This window comes from Xyrauchen texanus, chromosome 47, assembly GCF_025860055.1.
Source record: "Xyrauchen texanus isolate HMW12.3.18 chromosome 47, RBS_HiC_50CHRs, whole genome shotgun sequence".
In the NCBI taxonomy this organism is placed as follows: Eukaryota; Metazoa; Chordata; class Actinopteri; order Cypriniformes; family Catostomidae; genus Xyrauchen; species Xyrauchen texanus.
This window is the reverse complement of record NC_068322.1, coordinates 26445483-26468051: the sequence shown is the minus strand read 5'-3', so window position 1 is coordinate 26468051 and position 22569 is coordinate 26445483. Positions and strand designations below refer to the sequence as shown.

The 22569-nt window shown below is 45.9% G+C and overlaps 1 protein-coding gene across 2 annotated transcripts in view; it reads right to left on the bottom strand.

Moving 5' to 3' along the window:
• LOC127638717 (receptor-type tyrosine-protein phosphatase R-like) overlaps nucleotides 1-17678 on the bottom strand; it is a 73656-nt gene extending 55978 nt beyond the window's left edge. For both annotated transcript variants that reach the window (XM_052120367.1, XM_052120366.1), the window contains exon 1: nucleotides 17425-17678. In XM_052120367.1, coding sequence (XP_051976327.1) covers nucleotides 17425-17475 — 51 coding nt within the window. In that variant the 5' untranslated portion in view covers nucleotides 17476-17678. The remainder of the gene's footprint in view (nucleotides 1-17424) is intronic.
• Nucleotides 17679-22569: the final 4891 nt, after the last annotated feature.

Below are 22569 nucleotides of genomic sequence, written 5' to 3'. Positions count from 1 at the left end.
AGTCGTCGAGGTAGTTGAGAATGCGGATGCCGGCTACTCGTAGCGGGCAAGGGCCGCCTCTGTGACTTTCGTGAAGACGCGAGGGGACAGAGACAGGCCGAAGGGGAGGACTTTGTACTGAAACGCCTGGCCGTCGAACGCGGACCGTAAGAAGGGTCGGTGTCATGGCAGAATTGAGACGTGGAAGTACGCGTCCTTCAGGTCCACCGCTGCAAACCAATCTAGATGCTGAACGCCAGCCAGAATATTTCTCTGTGTAAGCATTTTGAACAGGAGTTTTAAAGGGGTCATGACATGAGAAACCAAATTTGCCTTGATCTTTTGGTATATAAGAGGTCTTTGTATCATTAAAACGTCCTGCAAGTTTAATATTTTAAGACGTCCTCCCCATTCTAAACGAATCATTTATTTAATCAAGCTCAAAATACAGCTCGTTCTGGATTCATGGTTAGAAGTGACGTGTCGGTTAGAAGTGACGTAACAGCGTTTGCATATGACCGCCTCCAGCACAACATAACTACGCTATAAGCGCAAGACAACTACGCTCATTTCAGTATCGCCGTGCGCCTCACAAGTGTTCAGTCGATGGACAGCGAGCTCTGACAGAGACTACTTGTGCACAGGAAAATTACGATGCCACACAGATGTGCTGTTCCTGGCTGTGGTCAAACAAAACCTCTGAATAAGCTGCCGAAAGATCCAGACGTCAGGGAAAAATGGATGCAGTTTATTTTTTGCGGATCGACCCAGTCACGGCAGTGTTAACTTAAGCGTTTGTTCTGTACATTTTAAGGATGACTGTTTTGAGAACAAATCTCAATATGATGCTGGCTTTGCCAGAAAACTGTTGCTCAAAGATAAGTCCGTGCCGACTATTCTGGGAACAACGACGACGCAAACTGTAAGTAATCTATTTTAAACTTTAAACTACTTTTTAAAGCGCAATTTCATTCATTATGAATAATCACAGTGTTTTTACTTAGTTTACTTGCATATTGTTCTGGCTGGAGGCGTCAATAATTGATACATAGGCACTGACGTTAGCCAATCATAACAGTGGGCGTTAACACTGAAGTCTTAAATGGAAAACGCCCCCAAAACAGACTGTTTGAATCAGAGGATGAGAAACAGGGTGGGAAAAGGTCATAAATCACTAGATTTTAAAAGTTTTTCTTAAAAAAAAATATATTAATACTATAATTGCACCTAAGGGAACATAATAATACAATAAAAAAAACCATGTCATGACCCCTTTAACAAGGCCCGATTGAAAACTCGCAAGTCCAGGATTGGTCGTAAGCCGCCGCCTTTCTTGGGTACAATGAAGGGCTGTAGAAACCCTTCCTCATTTCGGTTGGAGGGACGGGCTCTACCGCGCCCTTGGCTAAGAGGGTCGCGATTTCCGTGCGCAGGGAACTGGCGTGCTCGCCGTGTACTGCGGAAAGCGGATGCCCCTGAAGGGGCGGAGCCGGGCAAACTGAATTGCGTAACCGAAGTCGAATGGTCCGGTGCAGCCAGCGTGATGCGTTGGGAAGCGAAAGCCACGCTTCCCAGCTCTGCGCTTAGGGGCACCAAAGGGACGAGTATTTTGGATGTACCGGCGGGCCTCGCGAGCGGGCAGAACAGGTAATGCAGCGTCGGGCGGCTTCGTTGCGGCCTGAGGCTGAGGTGCTGAGAATAGACTCAAATCACTTACCTTGCTCCACGCGCCCGGCAGGGGGCGGGTTCTTGACTGAGGAGGAGGTCTGATGTTGGCGTCCTCTGGACTCGTCTGAACCGGCCGGCCGGGGGACAGTCGTGGGCAGGCGGAAGGCAGGATCGCCGCGTCCGGTGTACCGGGACTGTTGTGATCTGAAAGCACATTGCCGTGAAAACGGCATTTGCGGGCCAGGTGACCCAGAGGCAAAGGAAATAGCTCTTTTATTGAGAATGTGGGTACCACAGCCCACGTCTTCGGCTCTGAGTCGGCTGTCTCAGGAACGCTTGGGAGCCTTCCGGGTCCTGGAGGGGGTTCGTGAGACAGGGGGCGTGCGCCGCCTGCGGAGTGCTCGATGCTGGGGCTGAGAGCTGGGCCCGGGTTGAGGCGGAGCAGGAGCTGGTTTCCTCGCAGGGGGGCACACTCGGCAGGCAGACGGGTCAGGGCCCGTAGCGGCAGGTCTGCGGCGGGGAATGATGTGCAAAATGGCCTCCGTCTGCTTCTTCACCGCAGAGAACTGTTGGGCGAAGTCCTCGACGGTGTCACCGAAAAGGCCAATCTGGGAGACAGGTGCGTCCAGGAAGCGGTTTTTGTCAGCCTCACGCATCTCGACCAGGTTGAGCCAAAGATGGCATTCCTGGACCACTAGGGTGGCCATCGTCTGTCCGAGTGCCTGCGCTGTGGCCTTCGTCGCTCTCAGGGCGAGGTCGGTCGCTGAGCGCAGTTCCTGCAGCACATCAGGATCAGGTCCACCCCCGTGCATGTTTCTGAGAGCTTTGGCCTGGTGGACTTGCAGGAGGGCCATCGCATGCAGGGCAGAGTCAGCGCGTCCAGCCGTAGTGTAGGCCTTCGCGTTAAGCGAGGATGTTGTCCTACAGGGCTCGGATGGGAGTACGGAGCGACCCCGCCAGGAGGTAGGGCTACCGGGGCATAGATGGTGCGCAACTGCCCTATCAACCTGGGGAATCGCGTCGTACCCGTGGCGCTCTCCGCCGTCGAGGGTGGAGAGAGTTGAGCGGGTGGCACCTAGACGAGCGGAGAGCGGGGCTCTCCACGTAGACGTCAGCTCATCATGCACCTCCGGGAAGAAAGGGACCGAGGGGGTGCGAGGCCGCGAACGGCGCGCTGCCCCCAGGAACCAATCATCCAACCGAGAAGGCTGTGGGGAGGATGGAGGGTTCCAGTCCAACCCCACGCTCAAGGCGGCCCGGGCAAGCATGTCGGACATCTGAGCGTCGGCCTCAGCCTGGGCCTGCTGGCCCGAAGGCGGCAGTCCAGGGGAGTCCTCGACATCAGACACCGCACTCTCCGATGCAGCGGCGAGCTCATCTGCTTCGGACTCGGGAGGATAGACAGCCGGCCCGTGAGGTGAGCCGCTATCGCCGCGAGCGTGGACGGAGACCAGCGAGCGTGTCGGGGAACGGGAGGTTCGAGGGGGGTTACCCGGCGAAACTGCACCCGCTGCCGCCCCCAAATCGCCCCCAGCACCAACCGCACCGTCCTTAATCCCGTGGGAAGAAGGAGCAATGCGGGGTGCAGCTGGGGTGGCTTGCTTTCTGTTGAAAGCAAGCCGCGACCGCAACGTGGTCATGGTCATGTTCTCGCAGTGAGAACATGAACCATCCACAAACGCCGCCTCGGTGTGATCGCGGCCCAAACACATGAGACAGCGCCTGTGGCCGTCTGAAGCGGAGAGCATCTTGAAAAAGACGCGTCCTTAAAAGGACGTTCAACGCCGCTGTGTTTGCTCTTTTAGAGAAAATGACTCTTTTAGTAAAAAATCTTTTAATACACAGTGTGTGTGTGTACATGTCTGCGCTGTCGAAGCGCTCAGGGGCAACAATGCACGCCGTGCACTGAGAAGGAGAAAGCTGCTGTTGTGCGCCGTCAAGATCCAACAGCATGCAGATCGTCAGAGGAAAACAGGAACGTTTAAGTGGCGTGTAACTCGCAGCAAACTGCAGACAGACCATCGGCTCCGAAGAAATTTTCTGAATGAACTCCCGTATTTGCCCCGCTTAAATACCCGTATGTCCAGGGGCGGGGTATGCAAATACTGACTGCCAACTCCCATTGGCCCTTTTCAATAAGATCAGAGGTGAATATCGGCGCTCAAGAGAGACCCCTAGTGTCGCTTCTCCGACACAACGTGGAGAGAGCGACAGAAGGGGAACCATGATTATACTGTATATTACGTTAAATATCATTTTTAGAAAACATTAAATGATATGTGATAAATTTTTTGCATTACGATAATGAGAAATTATGGAATAGTTGTTGCCTAAGTATAAAATATAATTTCTTATTTATAGGTGGAAAACGGCATTTCAAGGAATTTCAAAAGCAGTGGTTTTAGCCATAAACATACAATGAGCAAACTACAAACAGATCTTTCATGGAATAAGTGATATCTGATACAATTCAGAATGATACATGAACATAGCATTTTAGCATTTCAAAGTATTGTTTTCTTGAGTGAAAAGAAACAAAAAAGTGGATTTAACAACATTACTGAGTAGGATTGTGCTTCTCAACTGTAGGGCAAAAAGCATCTTTCTCCATTAACGGTCATTCAAAAGTACCCTTGTATCTACTTTTAAGTTATTTGTTGCAAGCAATGCATGCATTGAAAACATCATTATAGTTTAGTAGATGTTTTACCAGTGGTTTTTTAAGAGCATGTGAAATGTTATCTTGTATATTCCCCGATCTGCTACCTCTGATGTCAGGGGTCACTAGTGAAACATTTGGGACTGTGTGCGCTGTTGTGGATCCAACAGCCAACAGCCAACTAGTGTTTATGTCATCACTTTCATTTAGAACTAATTAAATGGGCCATAAAATAGTGTCAAATTAAATGAGCAAACTGAAGTGTTTGTAAAAATGTCTTTAAATCTGAATATCTTTAAATGGTAAATGGTCTGCACTTATATAGCACCTTTTTTAACCTTAGCGGTTACCAAAGCACTTTACACTGCATCCCATTCACACATTCACACACCAATGATGGCAGAGCTGCCATGCAAGGTGCTAGTCTGCCATTGGGAGCAACTTGGGGTTCAGTGTCTTGCCCAAGGACTCTTCGGGACGTGGAGTCCTGTGGGTCGGGAATCGAACCACCAACCCTGCGATTAGTGTCCGACCCGCTCTACCAACTGAGATATCTTTTCTGCTCTACAGAATTCTAAATCAACTCCTTTATCATCCTTTACATAAGTCTTATTTTAACTGAATTAGTCCTTTAAGATGATTTCAGAGGAACAAGTTCATTGATTCAATGCAAGAGCATTTTATGTGTTTATTTTTGATTGATGACTGATTTCAATTCAATTCAGTTTTATTGCCATGGCAGATTTCTCACAGTATTGCCAAAGCATTATTAAGTTGTTTCTATGTATATTTTAAATAAATAAAAAAATATAATACAAAATATAAAATAATACAATAAGTAAAAGTGAAAAAAGGAATAGTGAAACATGTCAATACTAATAAATATTACATAGGGGAAAAAGACACAAAATGACTTTACTATTTCTTATATTATTAATGGCAGACAACTATTTAGCAGCTAGTGTGGTTGTGTTGTCATCTTCTCCAAGTACATATGTGAGTTTCTCTGTATCAGACAGTTTATGGAATGAATGATGAAATGTTTAATTTGATCAAGTAATTTCCGAATTTGGTGTTCTATTTAGGGATGGATATCTTTGAAGTTTGTTGTGGAGTTCAAATTCAGTTTTTATTGTTCCATTTTGATGTAATTTGTAACTGGATTAGATATCAAATTTGCTCTCATTAACAAGTTTCAGAGCGAGAATATTCAGGTTTGATTCAGCAGGGGTTTCTTTGGCGAAGAGGGCTTGATATGGGATAGATTCTGGATCATACAGTTGATGTAAGCTGATACCAGAATTGCTTGACGTTTTTCTGAATTGAAATGCTTAAGGGGTGTAGACCTAAATCAGCCCTACAGGCACAATTTGAGGTGCTTCGATGTACACGTAAAATGTTTTTTGCAAATTCCAGTTGCATTTTTTCTATTGAAGTTTTATCCCAATGATGAACATTTTTCATGGGTCCCATATTTCACATCCATATAGTAGTATTGGTTTTATTATAGCATTATATAATTTTGTTCATTATATTCATTTTATTTGGCCGAATGGCAATTTGATGGCATAAAATGCCCTCCAAGCCTTTTCACCCAATGTTTTTACAGCCAGGTTAAATCCTTTATGTGTATTTATTTCAACGCCCAGATAACTGTAGGTGGAACTGTGTTGTAGGACCTCTCCTCTGTAAGTGAACTGTAAGTGATCTTGCCTTCTTCTGGAACAGCATGACTCAGGTTGACTGAGAGTGCCCAGTCGTGAAAATACTGTTCCAGCAGGGTGAGGCTGTGCTGAAGCCCCTCTGCTGCAGGTTGTAACATTGGTGTCCAAGGAGTGGAAGAGGATGAGAAGAGACACAGGAGTAGAATCTTTAAATCATTTAATTTAAATCGCTGGAGTGGAACAAACGCTGCATTGGAACAAACGCTGCAGTGGAACAAACGCCGGAGTGGAACAAACGCTGGAGTAGAACAAACATTGGAGTGGAACAAATGCTGCATTGGAACAAACACTGCAGAGGAACAAACGCCGGAGTGGAACAAATGCTGGAGTAGAACAAACGTTGGAGTGGAACAAACCCTGGAGTGGAACAAAAGTTGTTGTGGAACAAACGCTGGAGTGGAACAAACCCTGGAGTGGAACAAAATTTGGAGTGGAACAAACATTGGAGTGGAACAAATGCTGGAGTGGAACAAATGCCAGAGTGGAACAAACCCTGGAGTGGAACAACCGCTGGAGTGGAACAAACCCTGGAGTAGAACAAACCCTGGAGTGGAACAAACCCTGTAGTGGAACAAACGCTGGAGTGGAAAAACGCTAGAGTGGAACAAACCCTGTAGTGGAACAAACGCTGGAGTGGAAAAACGCTAGAGTGGAACAAACCCTGTAGTGGAACAAACGCTGGAATGGAAAAACGCTAGAGTGGAACAAACCCTGGAGTGGAACGAACCCTGGAGTGGAACAACGCTAGAGTGGAACAAACGCTGGAGTGAAACAAACCCTGGAGTGGAACAAACCCTGGAGTGGAACAATTGTTGGAGTGGAACAAACGCTGAAGTGGAACAAACCCTGGAGTGGAACAAATGCCAGAGTGGAACAAACTCTGGGGTAGAACAAACGCTGGAGTGGAACAAACCCTGGAGTGGAACAAACGTTGTAGTGGAACAAATGCTGGAGTGGAACAAATGCTGGAGTAGAACAAATGCTGGAGTAGAACCCACAAAAGATGTTCATGTTATCTTTGAGTTTTTCAATGTTTGATTGGTTCCATTTGAGTTTGATTTTCAAAGAAATTATTTGTTCCCTTAACAAAAAGCTTCACTTGATCTGTGAATATGTGTGTAACACGTCAATGAACATTGACCAGAATTTATAGGTTCGGCTGATGTAATCATTAGATGCACCTGTGGCCAGGCTATAAATGGATGCGTCACCAGGTGTCGTCAGATCCTCTTTTTTCAGAGCGATTCTGTGTGTGTGTGTTTTACAACCCTGTCAAAACTTTCTTTCCTCTGCTAGGAGTTAGAATTTGTTAGGCAGTGTGCAGTGAACCTTTTCTCCTTTTCTCTTCTTTCTAAGAAAATAATATATATATTTTTAAAAGAGAGAATGAGTGAAAGCCGGGCAAGTTCGGGGCAAATGATGCGTGTTCCCCTGTTCTCGCTCTATAGCCGAAGAGGACACGCATCAGTTTTGCTCTGTTTGTTTGGGGGAAGAGCACACTGCTCTCGCGTTGCAGCAGGGCGGGTGCGAGCACTGTGATTTGCTTTCTGCCAAAGTGCTTCACGCTCGCCTCGCTTGCTTCCGGGATTCAGCATCCATGCATAGTTCGTGGGGCTCTCGCATGGATTTGGCCGAGGAGCAAGAGACGGGTTTGTCCCTTTCTCTCGCTCTCTCCCCAAACCCAGCTGGTCCTTCACATGATCTCGAAGCACGTTCCGACGCCTCTTCGTTTCATTAGGAGGACCGCGATTCTCTTCCCGCGTCGGAGCTTTCCGTCCACGATAAAAAATCAGCGGAGGAATTGCTCGATGTGGTTACTCGTGCGGTTGCCAGACTCCAGTTGGACTGTCCACGCCAAAAAGAGACTCCCAAACCCTCCAAGTTAGGGGATAGATTTTTATCTAGCAATCTGGGGAAGGGAATGCCTCATCAGTCCCTTCCCTTCTTTGATAACCTCCATGAAGAGCTTTCTCACTCATGGAGGAACCCCTATTCTTCCCGTGTTCACGTACCCTCGACGTCATTATATTCGACTATCGTGGGTGCTGAGGCATGGGGATATTCGGTCGAAGAGACGCTTGCGGTCACTCAAAAAGCCCTCTCTCCCCTCAAAGCCTTGTAGGACAACCTCCACTTTAGTGGGAAGGGCTTATCAAGCAGCAGGTCAGGCTGGTGCTGCTCTGCACACTATGGCTGTATTACAGGCGTACCAGGCTGACCTGCTGGACGACCTGAGCGTGGGTGCCGTGCTCGGCGAGCAAGCCTTCTCTGAGCTTCGCCGAGCCACAGATCTTACTCTCCGCGTGACCAAGCAAACAGCCCATGCTATTGGCCGGTCTATGTCTGCCTTGATCACCGCGGAGAGGCACCTTTGGCTCAACCTTTCGGGTATCAAGGACAAGGACAAATTTTCCTCCTTGATGCCACGGTTTCGGCCACTGGCCTATTCGGAGACGCCATGACCATGGTTATCTCCAGGTTCCAGGAGGCGAAAAGCCACGAGGAAGCCTTCGGGCAGTTCCTCCCTCGCCACACTCAGGGGCGGGTCCTTCGGCCCCCCAGACCCGCCTCAGTCCTGGTAGAAGGGAGGCTCAAAAGCAAAGCGTGGTGAGTCGTGCTCCTCCTCCCAGGGATTGGGGACAGTCTCGTCGCCCTCGGCAGCCCCCAAAGCAAGACCTCAGGACCATAATTTCTAAAAAGAGAAAACCTTGATGGTCTTGCGCCTAGATTTAGGGGGTAGCTCCCCTCAGGATGGGGCGCGTGCTTCACTTCACCCATCCCGGTACCCCCTCGAAGCCTCTCCATTCCCGCCACCACTTGGTGTTTCGGGTGGCAGAGGCTCCCATCAAAATTTGGGTGTTTTCGCTGTTCTCTGCATATGCAAAACACTCGACAACCTCTCAACAGGAAGTGTTAAAATCTAATACCCATCTCAGAGATCCTGGCAGCGTAGAAACTTCTGCCAGATATATACTTTTTCTGTGGGTCTTAAGAACAGTAGGAAAGGGCATCAGGATTTAATTCACCTCCGCCTTCCGTGTTTCAACGGCGTGGTTCTCACTACCGTAAACCAGATTACTTTTTTATGTCTACTGTGAAAAGCAAATATCCTGGTTAAAGGGGCCATGGAATGTGTTCCCCTTCCAGAGAGAGAGTTATGTTATTACACTATGTACATCCTGGTTCCCATGGAGGGTGAGGGGTGGCGTCTGGCTTAGATCTTAAAGCTTGAACTGCCCAGTCTGGGTGTCAAGCCCTACGTCTCGTTTAGCTTGTCACCATCGATCTTATGGTGCACTTCTTTACTTCATTTAGAAGTTATGCCACAACACAGGAAGTTCATGAAGTTCGCTTTCGGGGGCTAAGTCTTCCAGAGTCAGGTTCTTCTATTCGGCCTAGCCCTTTTAACCCACACACTCACAAATGCATTATGTAGCGCTGGCTCCTTTGTGACTCCGGGGCATCTGCATTCTGAATTATATAGACGACTGGCTGATCTTAGCGCAGTTCCAAGAACTGGCAGTTCAGCACAGGGATATCGTCTTAATTCATCTGGTTTCTCTGGGGTTGAGGCTCAAAGCCAAGAAAAGTGTCCTCTCTCCCACTCAGAACACTGTCTATCGGGGCATCGCATGGAGTTCAGTCACAATGCGGGCACAACTGTCTCCCGCTAGAATTGAGTCCATTCAGGTCACCCTGAGCAAAGTTAGGCTAGGTCAAGGTTGCACTGTTATCAGTATCAATGATTTCCAGGTCTCAGGTCCTCGGTGATCCCTCTGGACCTTCTGCTCATGAGACCATTTTTGTTGTGGCTCAAAGCCAGGGTATTTCTTCCAAGGGCCAAAACCCTTAGGCTAATAAGGGCGCCTCGGGCTTCGTTCCCTTTCTATGTGGTTCAGACCCCATTTTTTTTTTGCCTTGGGTCCCACTCTAGGTGCATCTTGTTGTCGCAGGCTGCTAACGACAGACTTCTCCCTGACAGGCTGGGTAGCAGCCTTAAGTGGTCGTCCAGCTTAAGGGGATAGGAGGGTCATCAGCTCGGTTGTCACAGTCACTGTCTCGAGTTGATGGCTGTATTTCTGGCCCTGAAATACTTCCTCCTGAGGCTGCCATGTCTTGGTGCGGGTGGGCAATACAGCGGTAGCCTCTCACATAAATCATCAAGGAGATTCAAGTTCTTGTCAGCTGTATTTCTGACACGTCAGATTCTCCTTAGGGCCCAGGGCATGCTCCTGTCACTCAGGGCAGTTATATCCCTGGATGCCCGTAAGTTTGCGATGCGGCAGGCTGGTCCTCTCCGCACACATTCATAAAATTTTATGGTTTAGATGTTTATGCTACTCTGGGTCCTTACGCCCTTGAGTCGACATCTCAAGCTCATGTCTGAAACCTCTTGCGTTCTTGTGAGCACACTTCACAACAGTAGGGGTCCGGACAGCCCCAGTGCGGCGGCGTGGGTATTGCGTTCCCAAAGCGCTTAGCAAAGCGCAGCATCAAGTGAAGCTTTTTGTAAAGGGAACGTCTCGGGTTACGTATGTAACCCCTGTTCCCTGAAAAAAGCGGAACGAGATGCTGCGCTGTTTTGCCGCACTGGGATGCCCCAGGACTGCTCTTCAAAAAGAAGTATCTGACAACACCTGGTGACGCATCCATTTATAGCCTGGCCACAGGTGCATCTAATGATTACATCAGCTGAGGCTATAAATTTCGGTCAATGTTCATTGACGTGTTACACACATATTCTCAGCTCGGTCATAACTAGGATTGTTCCCAAAGTGCTTAGCAAAGCGCAGCATCTCTTTCCGCTTTTTTCAGGGAACAAGTGTTACATACGTAACCCGAGACGTTCTGTTTCTTGAGGAGGAGTCTTGGTCCATTCATTTGATAGTTTTAAGAAGAACACTGTTTGACAGTGATCAGAAATTGGGAGTTGAGGTCTGACTGTAAACGCATTGATGAAGTTTGGATTAATGTTTGTAATTGAATAATAAACCACACTAGCTACTAATGTAGAGCAGTACATAAATCTAATGAGTGAATCACCTCTGATTGTTCCATTTATGATGTAAAGCCCCAAACCTTTACACAGCTTTAACATCTGCTTTCCATTTGTGTTGACTAAACTGTCATAGCTGTTTCTTTGACTGATAATTGATGTTGATTGAAAAATGGTGTCATCCTATATGTGAATATCATCTACTATATTTATATAATCAACTTCTCTCCCAGTTCTTGCATTTAGGTCACCACATATCAGGACATTTCCTCTGGAATGAAAGTGTAAGATATCAGTCTGCAGCTGTAGAAAGCATTCTTCTTGGTTGATTTCATTATGTGTAGTTTTTGTTTGTTTCTTAATTTTCCCAACAGAGGTCACTATATCAGCATGTGTGAGTTGCTATGATACAGTGCATCATTATTGTCTGTACTTTAACAAAATCAAATTCAGCTTCATGACATTATTTCAGTTATTGTGTTTTTTAAGATTGTTTAATGAACCTGCAAATTATTGCATAAGGCAAAAAAGAAAAAAAACGTTCACTTAAATGCACACTTGCATTGCGATCATGATTTTCAGCATATCTTCAACACCTTCAATAAACCATTTTTTATCACAATAATCATAAGCACTATATGATATCATTATGTAAACAACTTTAGAACAAACATTATTATGTTACATGAGGGCAAGTGCTATATTGTATGTCAGTAACTATACGGTTTTGAGTCAAAAGACCAATTACACAAATGTGTGTTTTCTTTAGCTGTGATTTTGAATGTTCGTTTCAAACCACTAGTTCAAAACCTTCTTAAACTAGCATACAGTTTGGTTTATTTTTGTGACCCAACGGAATCAAATATCCCAGCGCTATATATGTAGTAATGTTTGCAATGTTTTGACTTATTTACTAAATTATTATAAAGTAATCGGAATCAAAACACAGAATTGTTTTTATATTAATTATTATTATTATACTGTATTTCTGCCAACTTGCTGTCTAATGTTCCCTGCATACATTGTGGAATGATTGAGTTATGTGGTTGCATTTTTTGTTTGTTTCTTTTACTATTCAGTGGATTATTTTGCTGTTGTTCTTCTTTATTGTCACTTTTAGTTATTTTGTCAAAAATTATTTTTATTGATTGTTGAATTTTGTATGCTGAGTGTCTTTGCGTGGCTGGTTGATTACTCATACCACTAGCATCACAAACACCCTCCACCTTTATAAAAGATTATTATTTCTGTAAGACACAACATTCCCACATATTGTGAAGTTTGCAATTTCTGATCAGACTAAAGAAGCAATCACAAATTTTAAACAGAATTAATCCACTAATTCTATTGTATTTATAATCAATGTGATTACAGGAATATTCCAGTTCAGTACTAATTAAGATCAATTAACAACAGTTTTGGCTTTACAACATAAATGTATTTTGGTTTGTCCCTCCTTTTCTTTATAAAAGCACAAATGTCTGTTCCAGTGAGATACTTCCAATGGAAGTCAATGGGGTTTAATCTGTCAACGTTTCAAAAGTATAGACACAAGACATAAACAATATGTGTGTTAACATAATTTCACTGTCATAAAATCACTTACTAACCACATCTGTGTAAAGTTATAGAACATTTTACTAATTTGTTGCCATGATGATGTAACGCCGATGTCACGATTGCCCGTTGTCTGCTCAGTGTTTCACTTGTCAACTGTCTTAAAACTACACTTCCCATAGTTCCCTGCCCTCATCACTGCCAGCAGTCACTCATTGTTCTCACCTGTGTCCTGTTTGATCATCATTCTCCCTGTGAATTTAAACCCTGTTTGTTCCCCAGGCTTTGTGGATCATTGTTTGTGGATGTCTGATGTAGATGCTTTGCCCTATTCTCCCTGTTCGTGGTCCCTTGATGTTTTCATGTTTTAGTTTCATTTTTCCCCTCGTGGTTGTTTCCTTTGTTCCTGTCTTGTTTATTTTCATTCTGTTCAATAAAGAACCCGCGTGTAGATCCCCACTCCTCGTCTGCCTCTCCTACTTACGTAACAGAACGATCCACCAAATATGGATCTAGCGGTTCTTCAGGCGAACTGTCAACTTCTTAGCCTCATGCAGGGGGACCGTCCTGTGGAGGACCACATCCGCGATTTCCTCGAGCTGGCAAGTGTCGCGGACTTCCCGGACTCCTCCCTAGTGGTTTTCTTCAGGGCCAACCTGAACAGTTCGCTCAAGGAGCGATTGCCACCGGCGACGTGCGGCTGGACGCTCCTCGAATTTATGGAGGAGACTCTGCTGGCCTGCGGCTCACCGTTCACTGTGGGTGTCGTTGAGGAGGACCCTGCCTCTCCTCCCACAGTGGTGACCCCCCAGTCTTCCATGGCTCGTCCTTTCACGCCTGCCCGCCTGTCAGCGAGCCAACCCCGCCCGGAGGAGGAGGAGAAGAAAGGCTTCCGCTCCCCAGCTCACACCTGCCACGGTCAGCGAGCCAGAGCCCAAGCCAGCCACGGTCAGCGAGCCAGAGCCCACGCCAGCCACGGTCAGCGAGCCAGAGCCCACGCCAGCCACAGTCAGCAAGCCAGAGCCCTTGCCAGCCATGGTCAGCGAGCCAGAGCCCACGCCAGCCACGGTCAGCGAGCCAGAGCCCACGCCAGCCACGGTCAGCGAGCCAGAGCCCACAGAGCCCACGCCAGCCACGGTCAGCGAGCCAGAGCCCACGCCAGCCACGGTCAGCGAGCCAGAGCCCACGCCAGCCACGGTCAGCGATCCAGCGTTGTCAGCCTCGCCTACCTGGAGGAGGAGGAGAAGAGGGAAGGCTTCTGCTCCCCAGCCTCCGCCTTCCACGGCTCCGTCCCCAGAACCTCCCTTGGCTCTACCCTCTGTGTCCAACAAACCAGAGCTCACGCATACCACGGCCAACAAGCCAATGCCTGCAGCCCCGAATGTCAGTGAGCCAGTGCCTGTAGCCTCGAACGTCAGTGAGCCAGTGCCTGTAGCCTCGAACGTCAGTGAGCCAGTGCCGGTAGCCTCGAACGTCAGTGAGCCAGCGCCGGTAGCCTCGACCGTCCCAGAGCCAGCGCCGGTAGCCTCGAACGTCAGTGAGCCAGCGCCGGTAGCCTCGACTGTCCCAGATCCAGTGCCAGTAGCCTCGACCGTCCCAGAGCCAGCACCAGTAGCCTCGACCATCCCAGAGCCAGCACCAGTAGCCTCGAGCCTCCCAGAGTCAGCGCATCTCAAGCCTCCCAGGGCTCCGCATCTTGAGCCTCCCAGGGCTCCGCCTCCCGAGCCTCCCAGGGCTCCGCCCCACGAGCCTTCCTCGGCTTCAATCCCTAAGCCTTCCAGGGCTCCACCTCTTGAACCTTCCTCGGCTCTGGCCTCCAGAGCCTCCCTCAGCTCCGCCTCCTGAGCCTCCCTCGGCTCCACCTCCTGAGCCTCCCACGGCTACGCCTCCTGAGCCTCCCTCGGCTCTACCTCCAGGGCCTTCCATGGTTCCGCCTTCCACGGTTCTGCCTCCTGAGCCTCCCTCAGCTCCGCCTCCTGAGCCTTCCACGCCTCCGCCAACCACGGCTCTGCCTCCGAAGCCTCCCGCAGCTCCGCCTCCTGAGCCTTCTACGACGTCGCCTCCTGAGCCTCTCTCAGCTCCGCCTCCTGAGCCTCCCTCGGCTCTGCCTCCAGAGCCTTCCATGGCTCCGCCTTCCACGGCTCCGCCTCCTGAGCCTTCCACAGCTCTACCTACCACCTCTCTGTCTCCTGAGCTGTCCTCGGCTCCACCTTCTGAGCCTCCCACGGCTCCGTCTCCAGAGCCTTCTACGGTTCCGCCTCCTGAGCCACCCGAGTCTTCCACGGCTCCGCCCTCCATGGCTCCGCCACCAGAAACTTCCATGGCTCCGCATACCACGGCTCCGCCCTCGGAGTTCCCCATGGCTGTGGTCTTGAGGCTGACTCCCAGGCCTCCCGAACCTGTCCTTGTCCTGTGGCCGCCTCCCAGTCCTCCTGAACCTGTCCGTGCTCTGTGGCCAGCTCCCAGGCCACCTAAACCTGTCCCTGTCCAGTGGCCGCCTTCCAGGCCTCCTGAACCTGTCCTTGCACTGTGGCCAGCTCCCAGGCCTCCTGAACCTGTCCCTGTCCGGTGGCTGACTCCCAGGCCACCTGACCCAGTCCCCGTCTTGTGGCCTTCTTGGACTGCCTGTCTGCCCCCTGGGACCCCATGGACTGCATGCCTGCCCTCTGTGCCTCCTTGGACTGCTTGTCTGCCCCTTGTGCCCCCGTGGACTGCCTGTCTGCCGCTTGTGCCTCCTTGGACTGCCTCTCTGCCCCTTGTGCCCCCGTGGACTGCCTGCTTGCCCTCTGTGCCCCCTTGGGCTGCCTGTCTGCCCCTTTGTGCCCCTTGAACTGTCTCTTTGCCCCTTGTGCCCCCCTTGGACTGTCTGCTTTTGTCTGCTAGCCCCCCCCTTCACTCCTTGGACGATGTTGTTTTTTGTTTTTGTGGGTTTTTAAAAAAATTTTAGGATCGTCTGGAATCTGCTCCTTTGAGGGGGGGTTATGTCACGATTCCCCATTGTCTGCTCAGTGTTTCACTTGTCAACTGTCTTAAAACTACACTTCCCATGGTTCCCTGCCCTCATCACTGCCAGCAGTCACTCATTGTTCTCACCTGTGTCCTGTTTGATCATCACTCTCCCTGTGAATTTAAACCCTGTTTGTTCCCGAGTCTTTGTGGATCGTTGTTTGTGGATGTCTGATGTAGATGCTTTGCCCTGTTCTCCCTGTTCGTGTTCCCTTGATGTTTTCATGTTTTAGTTTCATTTTTCCCCTTGTGGTTGTTTCCTTTGTTCCTGTCTTGTTTATTTTCATTTTGTTTAATAAAGAACCCGCGTGTAGATCCCCACTCCTCGTCTGCCTCTCCTACTTACGTAACAGCCGAAACCTTAAAAAGTTAAAACGACTGTAAAAATTATTTAATCAACTTTACAGCTCAAATAATATGCAAGTTTTAACAGAAGAATTAATGTAAGTGCTTTTATAAAATTATAAACTTCACATTTCTGCCTTTAACCCTCCAAAAATTGGCCCCATAGACTTCCATTGTAAGTTGATGAGAAATGGTTAGTTTTGGTGTTAACTTTGGGCTGGGTTATGGGGGTTATAAAATATCTATAAAATAGTACAAATGTAACTAAACAATATATTTACAATATAAAGGATTCTTATTTATTTTTACACTTCTTAAGCTGTAAAAACTTTGTTTTAGATGCTGTCAATATGCCCATATTGTGTGTTTCAGAGTCTATCCAAATGTACAAAAATGTATAAATGTTACATATGAATACTTAAGAACTGTCTGCATTCATTTCACATATTGATTAGAGTATTTTATTTAAATGAGATTCCGTTGAATCTTGTAAAATCCTGGTCATTTTGCAGTTGCTATATAACTATATTGTAATGTTGGTTCTCCTGCTCAACACTTGTAAGGCTGCATGTCAATAACCCTGCTTAACAGGGTTATTATTCCTTAATCTCTTCAGTCATTCAGGGGAAGAGAGCAGCAGAGGTGCTCTCAGGACATTTTATGATGTCATTACCGGACTTAAGACAGACTTAAAATGTTAGGAGCAGAGATCGACCAATCAGAGGGCAGAGTCAGGTGTGACCAATATATTAGTGTTGATCCCTTTAAAGTGCTCAACCACCAGAGGAAGCCATGCGACTTCCTTTGCCACATTACATCCGTTCTGAAATGTCTCCTTCTTTATCATATCCTGTATGAATGCACCTCTTTCTCACATTTACTCATCACAAAATTAAATACAGCCGTTCTTGTCTTCAGTGTGTAAGGACTCAAAATTACCTCCATTTTTATTAAGCGTTAATAGTCGCTGCTACTTACTCCACAAGTGTTTCTGCTGCAACAAACAAGTGTTTGTATAAAACAGGAAGTGTTTGAACAGATGAGTGAATAATCAATGTTTTAAGCATTTATCCAAACCTGTCAGAAGAATAAATCACAAATGAGATCTCTTTAATACCAGCAATGAGATTAAACAAAGAGCAACTGGAGATCTTTACTGATGTCTCCTGCTTCTCAGTTGTTTCTCCTGAGAAAACACTGCAATAATCTTAAACGTCTCGTCTAGAGCTTCAGAAATGATCTCAGCAATGTTGCTTGATATAAACAACATATCAAATACTTCCCAGACGAAATGGTATACATACATTTATTTCTACTGAGGAATTTTACGAGAAACATCTAAAACAAAGTTTCCACTTAAATGAGAATCTAAGAAGAACTTTTCTCTGGGAAGTCCGATAACATGTGTCCACGAGTACACTTTTAGACAAGGGTTAGGTACCTTCCTACAAAACTTCATATCCCATTAAAATATAAAGAGAAATACGTACCATTAAACAGGTGAAGATGGTGATGAATATTGTGAGGCAGATGACCAGCATGTAGAATCCATCTTTGCCCCAGGTGTTGTTCTTCTCATGGTGGTCTTTAAGAATACTCTTCTGCACAGAGACAGATGGAGCAGAAGATCACTTTAAAGACTGCAAGTTCAGCAAAGTCAAGTTTCGTCGAGTGAGCCCTGTTCTGCATTAACACACCAAATCAGCTTCCGCTGTGGTTCAGTATAAGACAAGGATCAACAAGTGCGATCTTAAGGAAGACATTGACATTGAGCATGACAGAGCTGACTCCACCCCTAAAACTGCCCACACACATACACAAACTGTGAGGTTGTGAATTAAATGTTGCAGTTTCACTCTATTCTTACAACAGTAGTTTTTCTATTAATACCACAGTGAACAGGGCCAGAAAATGACCGTAATGTCAAATCACAATGATTATTTGTGTCTACATTTTAAGGGAATATAAAGGGGTTCAGTAATATAATAGTTGAAAATAATTAATTTACAAATGACTAATAATTAATTTACAAATGCATTATAAGGTGTTGGACATAATCAGATTACAAAGTAATTAGTTACTGTAATATAATGACTTTTATTGTGTGTGTGGGGGGGGTTACACAGCATTACATTTAAAATTTGTGTAATCAGATTACAGTAACTGACTTTTAATTAAGGTAATTACTTTTAAGTAGCCTACATAGGTTGCACATTTCTAAAATAATATTATTTATGGAGAATACATTCAAAACATGAATTAAGTTCATACGTACGTCTGTTTGTGTTTCTGTGACTGCTGAAGAGTCTCTAACGAGATCAAAAATAGTGAGCCATTTTATCTCACATGTTATAAATCATTAATAACACTTAAACAACATTAGTAACCTATGAAAATGTACCTTAATGAAAAGCAGGCACATGTAAAGCATGTATTAATGAGTTGCTGACATCAGTAATCAGTAATTATGATAAAATGTACATGTTTGCATTGCTGTGACAGCTAAAGACTCTCTTATGAGATAACAAAAAGTGAGCCATTTTAGCTCACATGTAATAAATTATTAATAACACTTATTCAACATTAGAAACTTATAAAAATGTACCTTAATGTAAAGCAGGCGTCTTTAAAGCAGTTAATAATGAGTTTCTGACACCAGTAATTAGTAATTATGTTCATATATATAAAAGTTTGAAATAATGTCCAAATTTTGCTCTTATGGAAAGAAATGTGTAGTTTTATTCATCAAAGTGGCATTCAACTGATCATAATGTATAGTCAGGACATTAATAATGTTAATTATTACAATTTGAAAAAAATTTAACTACTTTAAGAGTTCTCATCAAAAACTCCTCCATGTGCAGCAATGATAGCTTTGCAGATCCTTGGTATTCTAGCTGTCAGTTTGTCCAGATATTCAGGTGACCTTTCACCCCACACTTCCTGTAGCACTTGCCATAGATGTGACTGTCTTGTCGGGCACTTCTTCTTACGGTCTAGCTGATACCACAAAAGCTCAATGGGATTAATAACCATAACACGCTTTTCCAATTATCTGTTGTCCAATCTCTGTTTCTTTGTCCACTCTAACCTTTTCTTTATGTTTTTCTGTTTTAAAAGTGGCTTTTTCTTCTCATAAGGCCTTCTCTTTACTGTTGAACATGAAACCAGTGTTGAGCGGGTAGAATTCAATGAAGCTGTCAGCTGAGGAAATGTGAGGTGTCTATTTCTCAAACTAGAGACTCTGATGTACTTATCCTCTTGTTTAGTTGTACAGCTGGCCTTCCACATCTCTTTCTGTCCTTGTTAGACCAGGTTGTTCTTTGTCTTTGAAGACTGTAGTTACACATTTGGATGAAATCTTCAGTTTTTTTGGCAATTTCAAGCATTGTGTAGCCTTCATTCCTCAAAACAATGATTGAATGATGAGTTTCTAGAGAAAGCTGTTTCTTTTTTGCCATTTTTGACCTAAGATTGACCTTAATACATGCCAGTCTATTGCATACTGTATAATATCTTTCAGCTGTGTTTGATATAATGGCAAGTGATTTTCTACTATCAAATGATCAATTTAGCATGATTACTCAAGGATAAGGGGTTGGAATGAAGCTGCTGTCTAGATTTGATCAAAAAATTACTTTTTTCAAATAGTAATGGTGTTGTTTTTTACATCAGTAATGTCCTGACTATACTTTGTGATACGCTGAATGCCACTTTGGTGAATTAAAGTACCAATTTCCTTCAGAAACAGCTAAATCTGTACATTATTCCAAACTTTTGACTGCCAGTGTATGTTTGTATTTCTGTGACTGCTGAAGAGTCTCTAACGAGATGACAAATAGTGAGCCATTTTACCATTAATAACATATATTCAACATTAGTAACCTATGAAAATGTACCTTAATATAAAGCAGGCACCTGTAAAGTATTTAATAACAAGTTGCTGACATTAGTAACATATAATCATAAAGTTCAGTATGGTTTAGTGGTCATTGTAACGAACCCGCTCCTCTAGTTCTCCCCGCTTCATCGAGCTCACAGGCTCGCTCCCCGAGCTCACACGCTCACTCCCAATCACCCCCCTCTGGCTCTCATGCACGCTCCCAATCACCAGAGTATTAGTTTCACCTGTACTCGTCCCAATCACCTGGTTATTCGTTTCACCTGCACCGCTCGTTTTTTTCCCCTATATATATCACAACCCTTTCATTTCACTCTTGTTTGTTATTGTTTAGTTTACCCCTTAGCTTTGCCAGCTCTAGTGTTCCCCTAGCTCCCCTGTCTATTCAACTCGCTTGTTTACCCGTTATACTATTCTGACTTCCCCGGCTTCGACCTTACGCTTTCCTCGACCACTCTTTCGTAGATTTGCCCTTTACCATATCCTGATTCCCCGGCCTTGACCTTGCGCTCCCCCTGACCACTCTTCTTCTGGATTTACCCTGTTGTACTTTTGCCTGCTAATAAAACAAAGCAGTTTTCATCGACATTGTGACTGTCTCTTCTTGTGCGGGTTACAGTCATCAAGGTTTATTATATGATATATGCTCTGAATGAGCATGAAGTGCTGCTGAGGATTTTAGGTAACTAGGACTAGGTAAAACCATTCTTTTGACATTAGTGTGTCAAGGAATGTGACAATACAAGTGAGTCCAGACATGACAGTAATGAATATAAACCCCTTGATAAACTCTTGTTAAAGGTAACATTCATATAAAGTGTTACCATAACCTCTTTATATTTACACATGAACTGTTGTAGGATGATGTGTTTCCTGTAGAACTACGTGGTTCCTGATTAGTACTGCATTAGGGCTGCACGATTTGGGGAAAATGTCATATTGCGATTATTGAGGCTAATATTGCGATTGCGATATAATAATCAAATGGTAACATGAGTCAACTTGCTTGGTTATCAAGGAAAATGCACAAATAGATTACTGATAATGCGGAAATGTGTATTTCTCAACTCAAACATACAAACTAGCAACAACAACAACTATAAATGCAGTGTTTTCAAATTAAAATATTTTTACAAAATTAAATAATAACATCTTTGCATTACTGCAAACTTGTTATTTTCTCAATATTACACCTAAATAAAATGGAACAATAAATGAGAACATACACATTTTCATGAAAATAAGATTGTCCAAACAAACAGGGACATTTAATCAGGATGTAACACGTACTTTCTATAAACTTTTTTGAAAAGGAAACGTCTAGGTTACGAATGTAACCTCCGTTCCCCGATGGAGGGAACGAGACGTTGTGTCACAGAAGCGACACTAAGGGTCTCTCTTGAGCACCGAATATACCTTTGATCTATGAAAAAAAGCCAATGAGAAGTTGGCAGTCAGTATTTGCATACCCCACCCCCGGACATACCGAGGCAAATACTAGAGTTCATTCAGGATTTTTCTGAGGAGCCAGAAATGGTCCGGCCACAAGGTGTTTTTTACGTGCCAGACGACCAGCTGTATCAGACTACACGTACCCTTCCCTAATGCCCCACAAAAGTCGTCGGAATCCTTTTGGTTACCCTGACAGGGGAACAAGGTGACGCTTGCCAACCTGGGAACGGGCCAAGCCTGGCTGGGCCTCTTTTCTCTCTATGTTTCTCGCATAGAGCAATAGACAGCCGGGGCCCTTACACGCACTGAGGGAAGGGGGTCTTACCCAATTTCCTATTCTTTCAGGGGGAAAAGAGCCTGCGGAGACCACCCCTACCCAGCTGGGGAGGTAAGGTGGTGAATACATCACATGTGTTTTTAGGCGACACGTGGAAGTGGCGCGGTGGTAGATCCAGCCTCAGCGAGGGGGGAGTTGCTACACACGGCGACCGAAGGGCAGCGGAAACTTACCCAAGGAAAACGCGGGTCCGCTCATAAGGGGACCGTATCGCGGAAAATACACACAGGGGGAGTTTGCGTAGGAGTCCTCACCCTGTGGAGCACCTATTCCAGTACAGGGTAGATTTGAGTAACCGCAGTGGATTGGGTCGGCAAGTTCCTTCGCCGAACTGCGGACCCATGAGTGCAAGAGAGGAATCGACCAGGGATTCGAGTTGAGTGGAATCTCCTGGGAAAAAAGACGCACAGTTTTACCTCAAGCGAGGGAAAGAGCGTATATGCAAGTGATTCACCCGGTCAGCCCATCAGCGTGTTACCAAGTTCTACTGGCTCGGACCTGAGAAAACACGGTATGAAACTGACTCAACCCTGAGATTATAGTATCTCGTAAAGTTGTTGGGTGTCGCCCAACCCGCTGCTCTACAAATGTCTGCCAGGGAGGTACCCCTGGCCAGTGCCCACGAGGACGCAACACTCCTTGTCAAGTGAGCTCGGACCAGCAAGGGGGGGGGGCACGGCCTGAGTTTGATAAGTTAGTGAAATGGCATCCACTACCGAGTGGGAAAGCCTCTGTTTGGAGACAGCGTTTCCTTTCCGCTGTCCCCCAAAGCATACAAAGAGCTGCTCAGAGTGTCTAAAACTCTGCGTGCGGTCCAGATAGCAAAGCACGTACCGGACACAGCAACGACAGGGCTGGGTCTGCCTCCTCCTGGGGCAGCGCTTGCAGGTTCACTACCTGGTCTCTGAAAGGCGTGGTAGGAACCTTGGGCATGTAGCCCGGTCG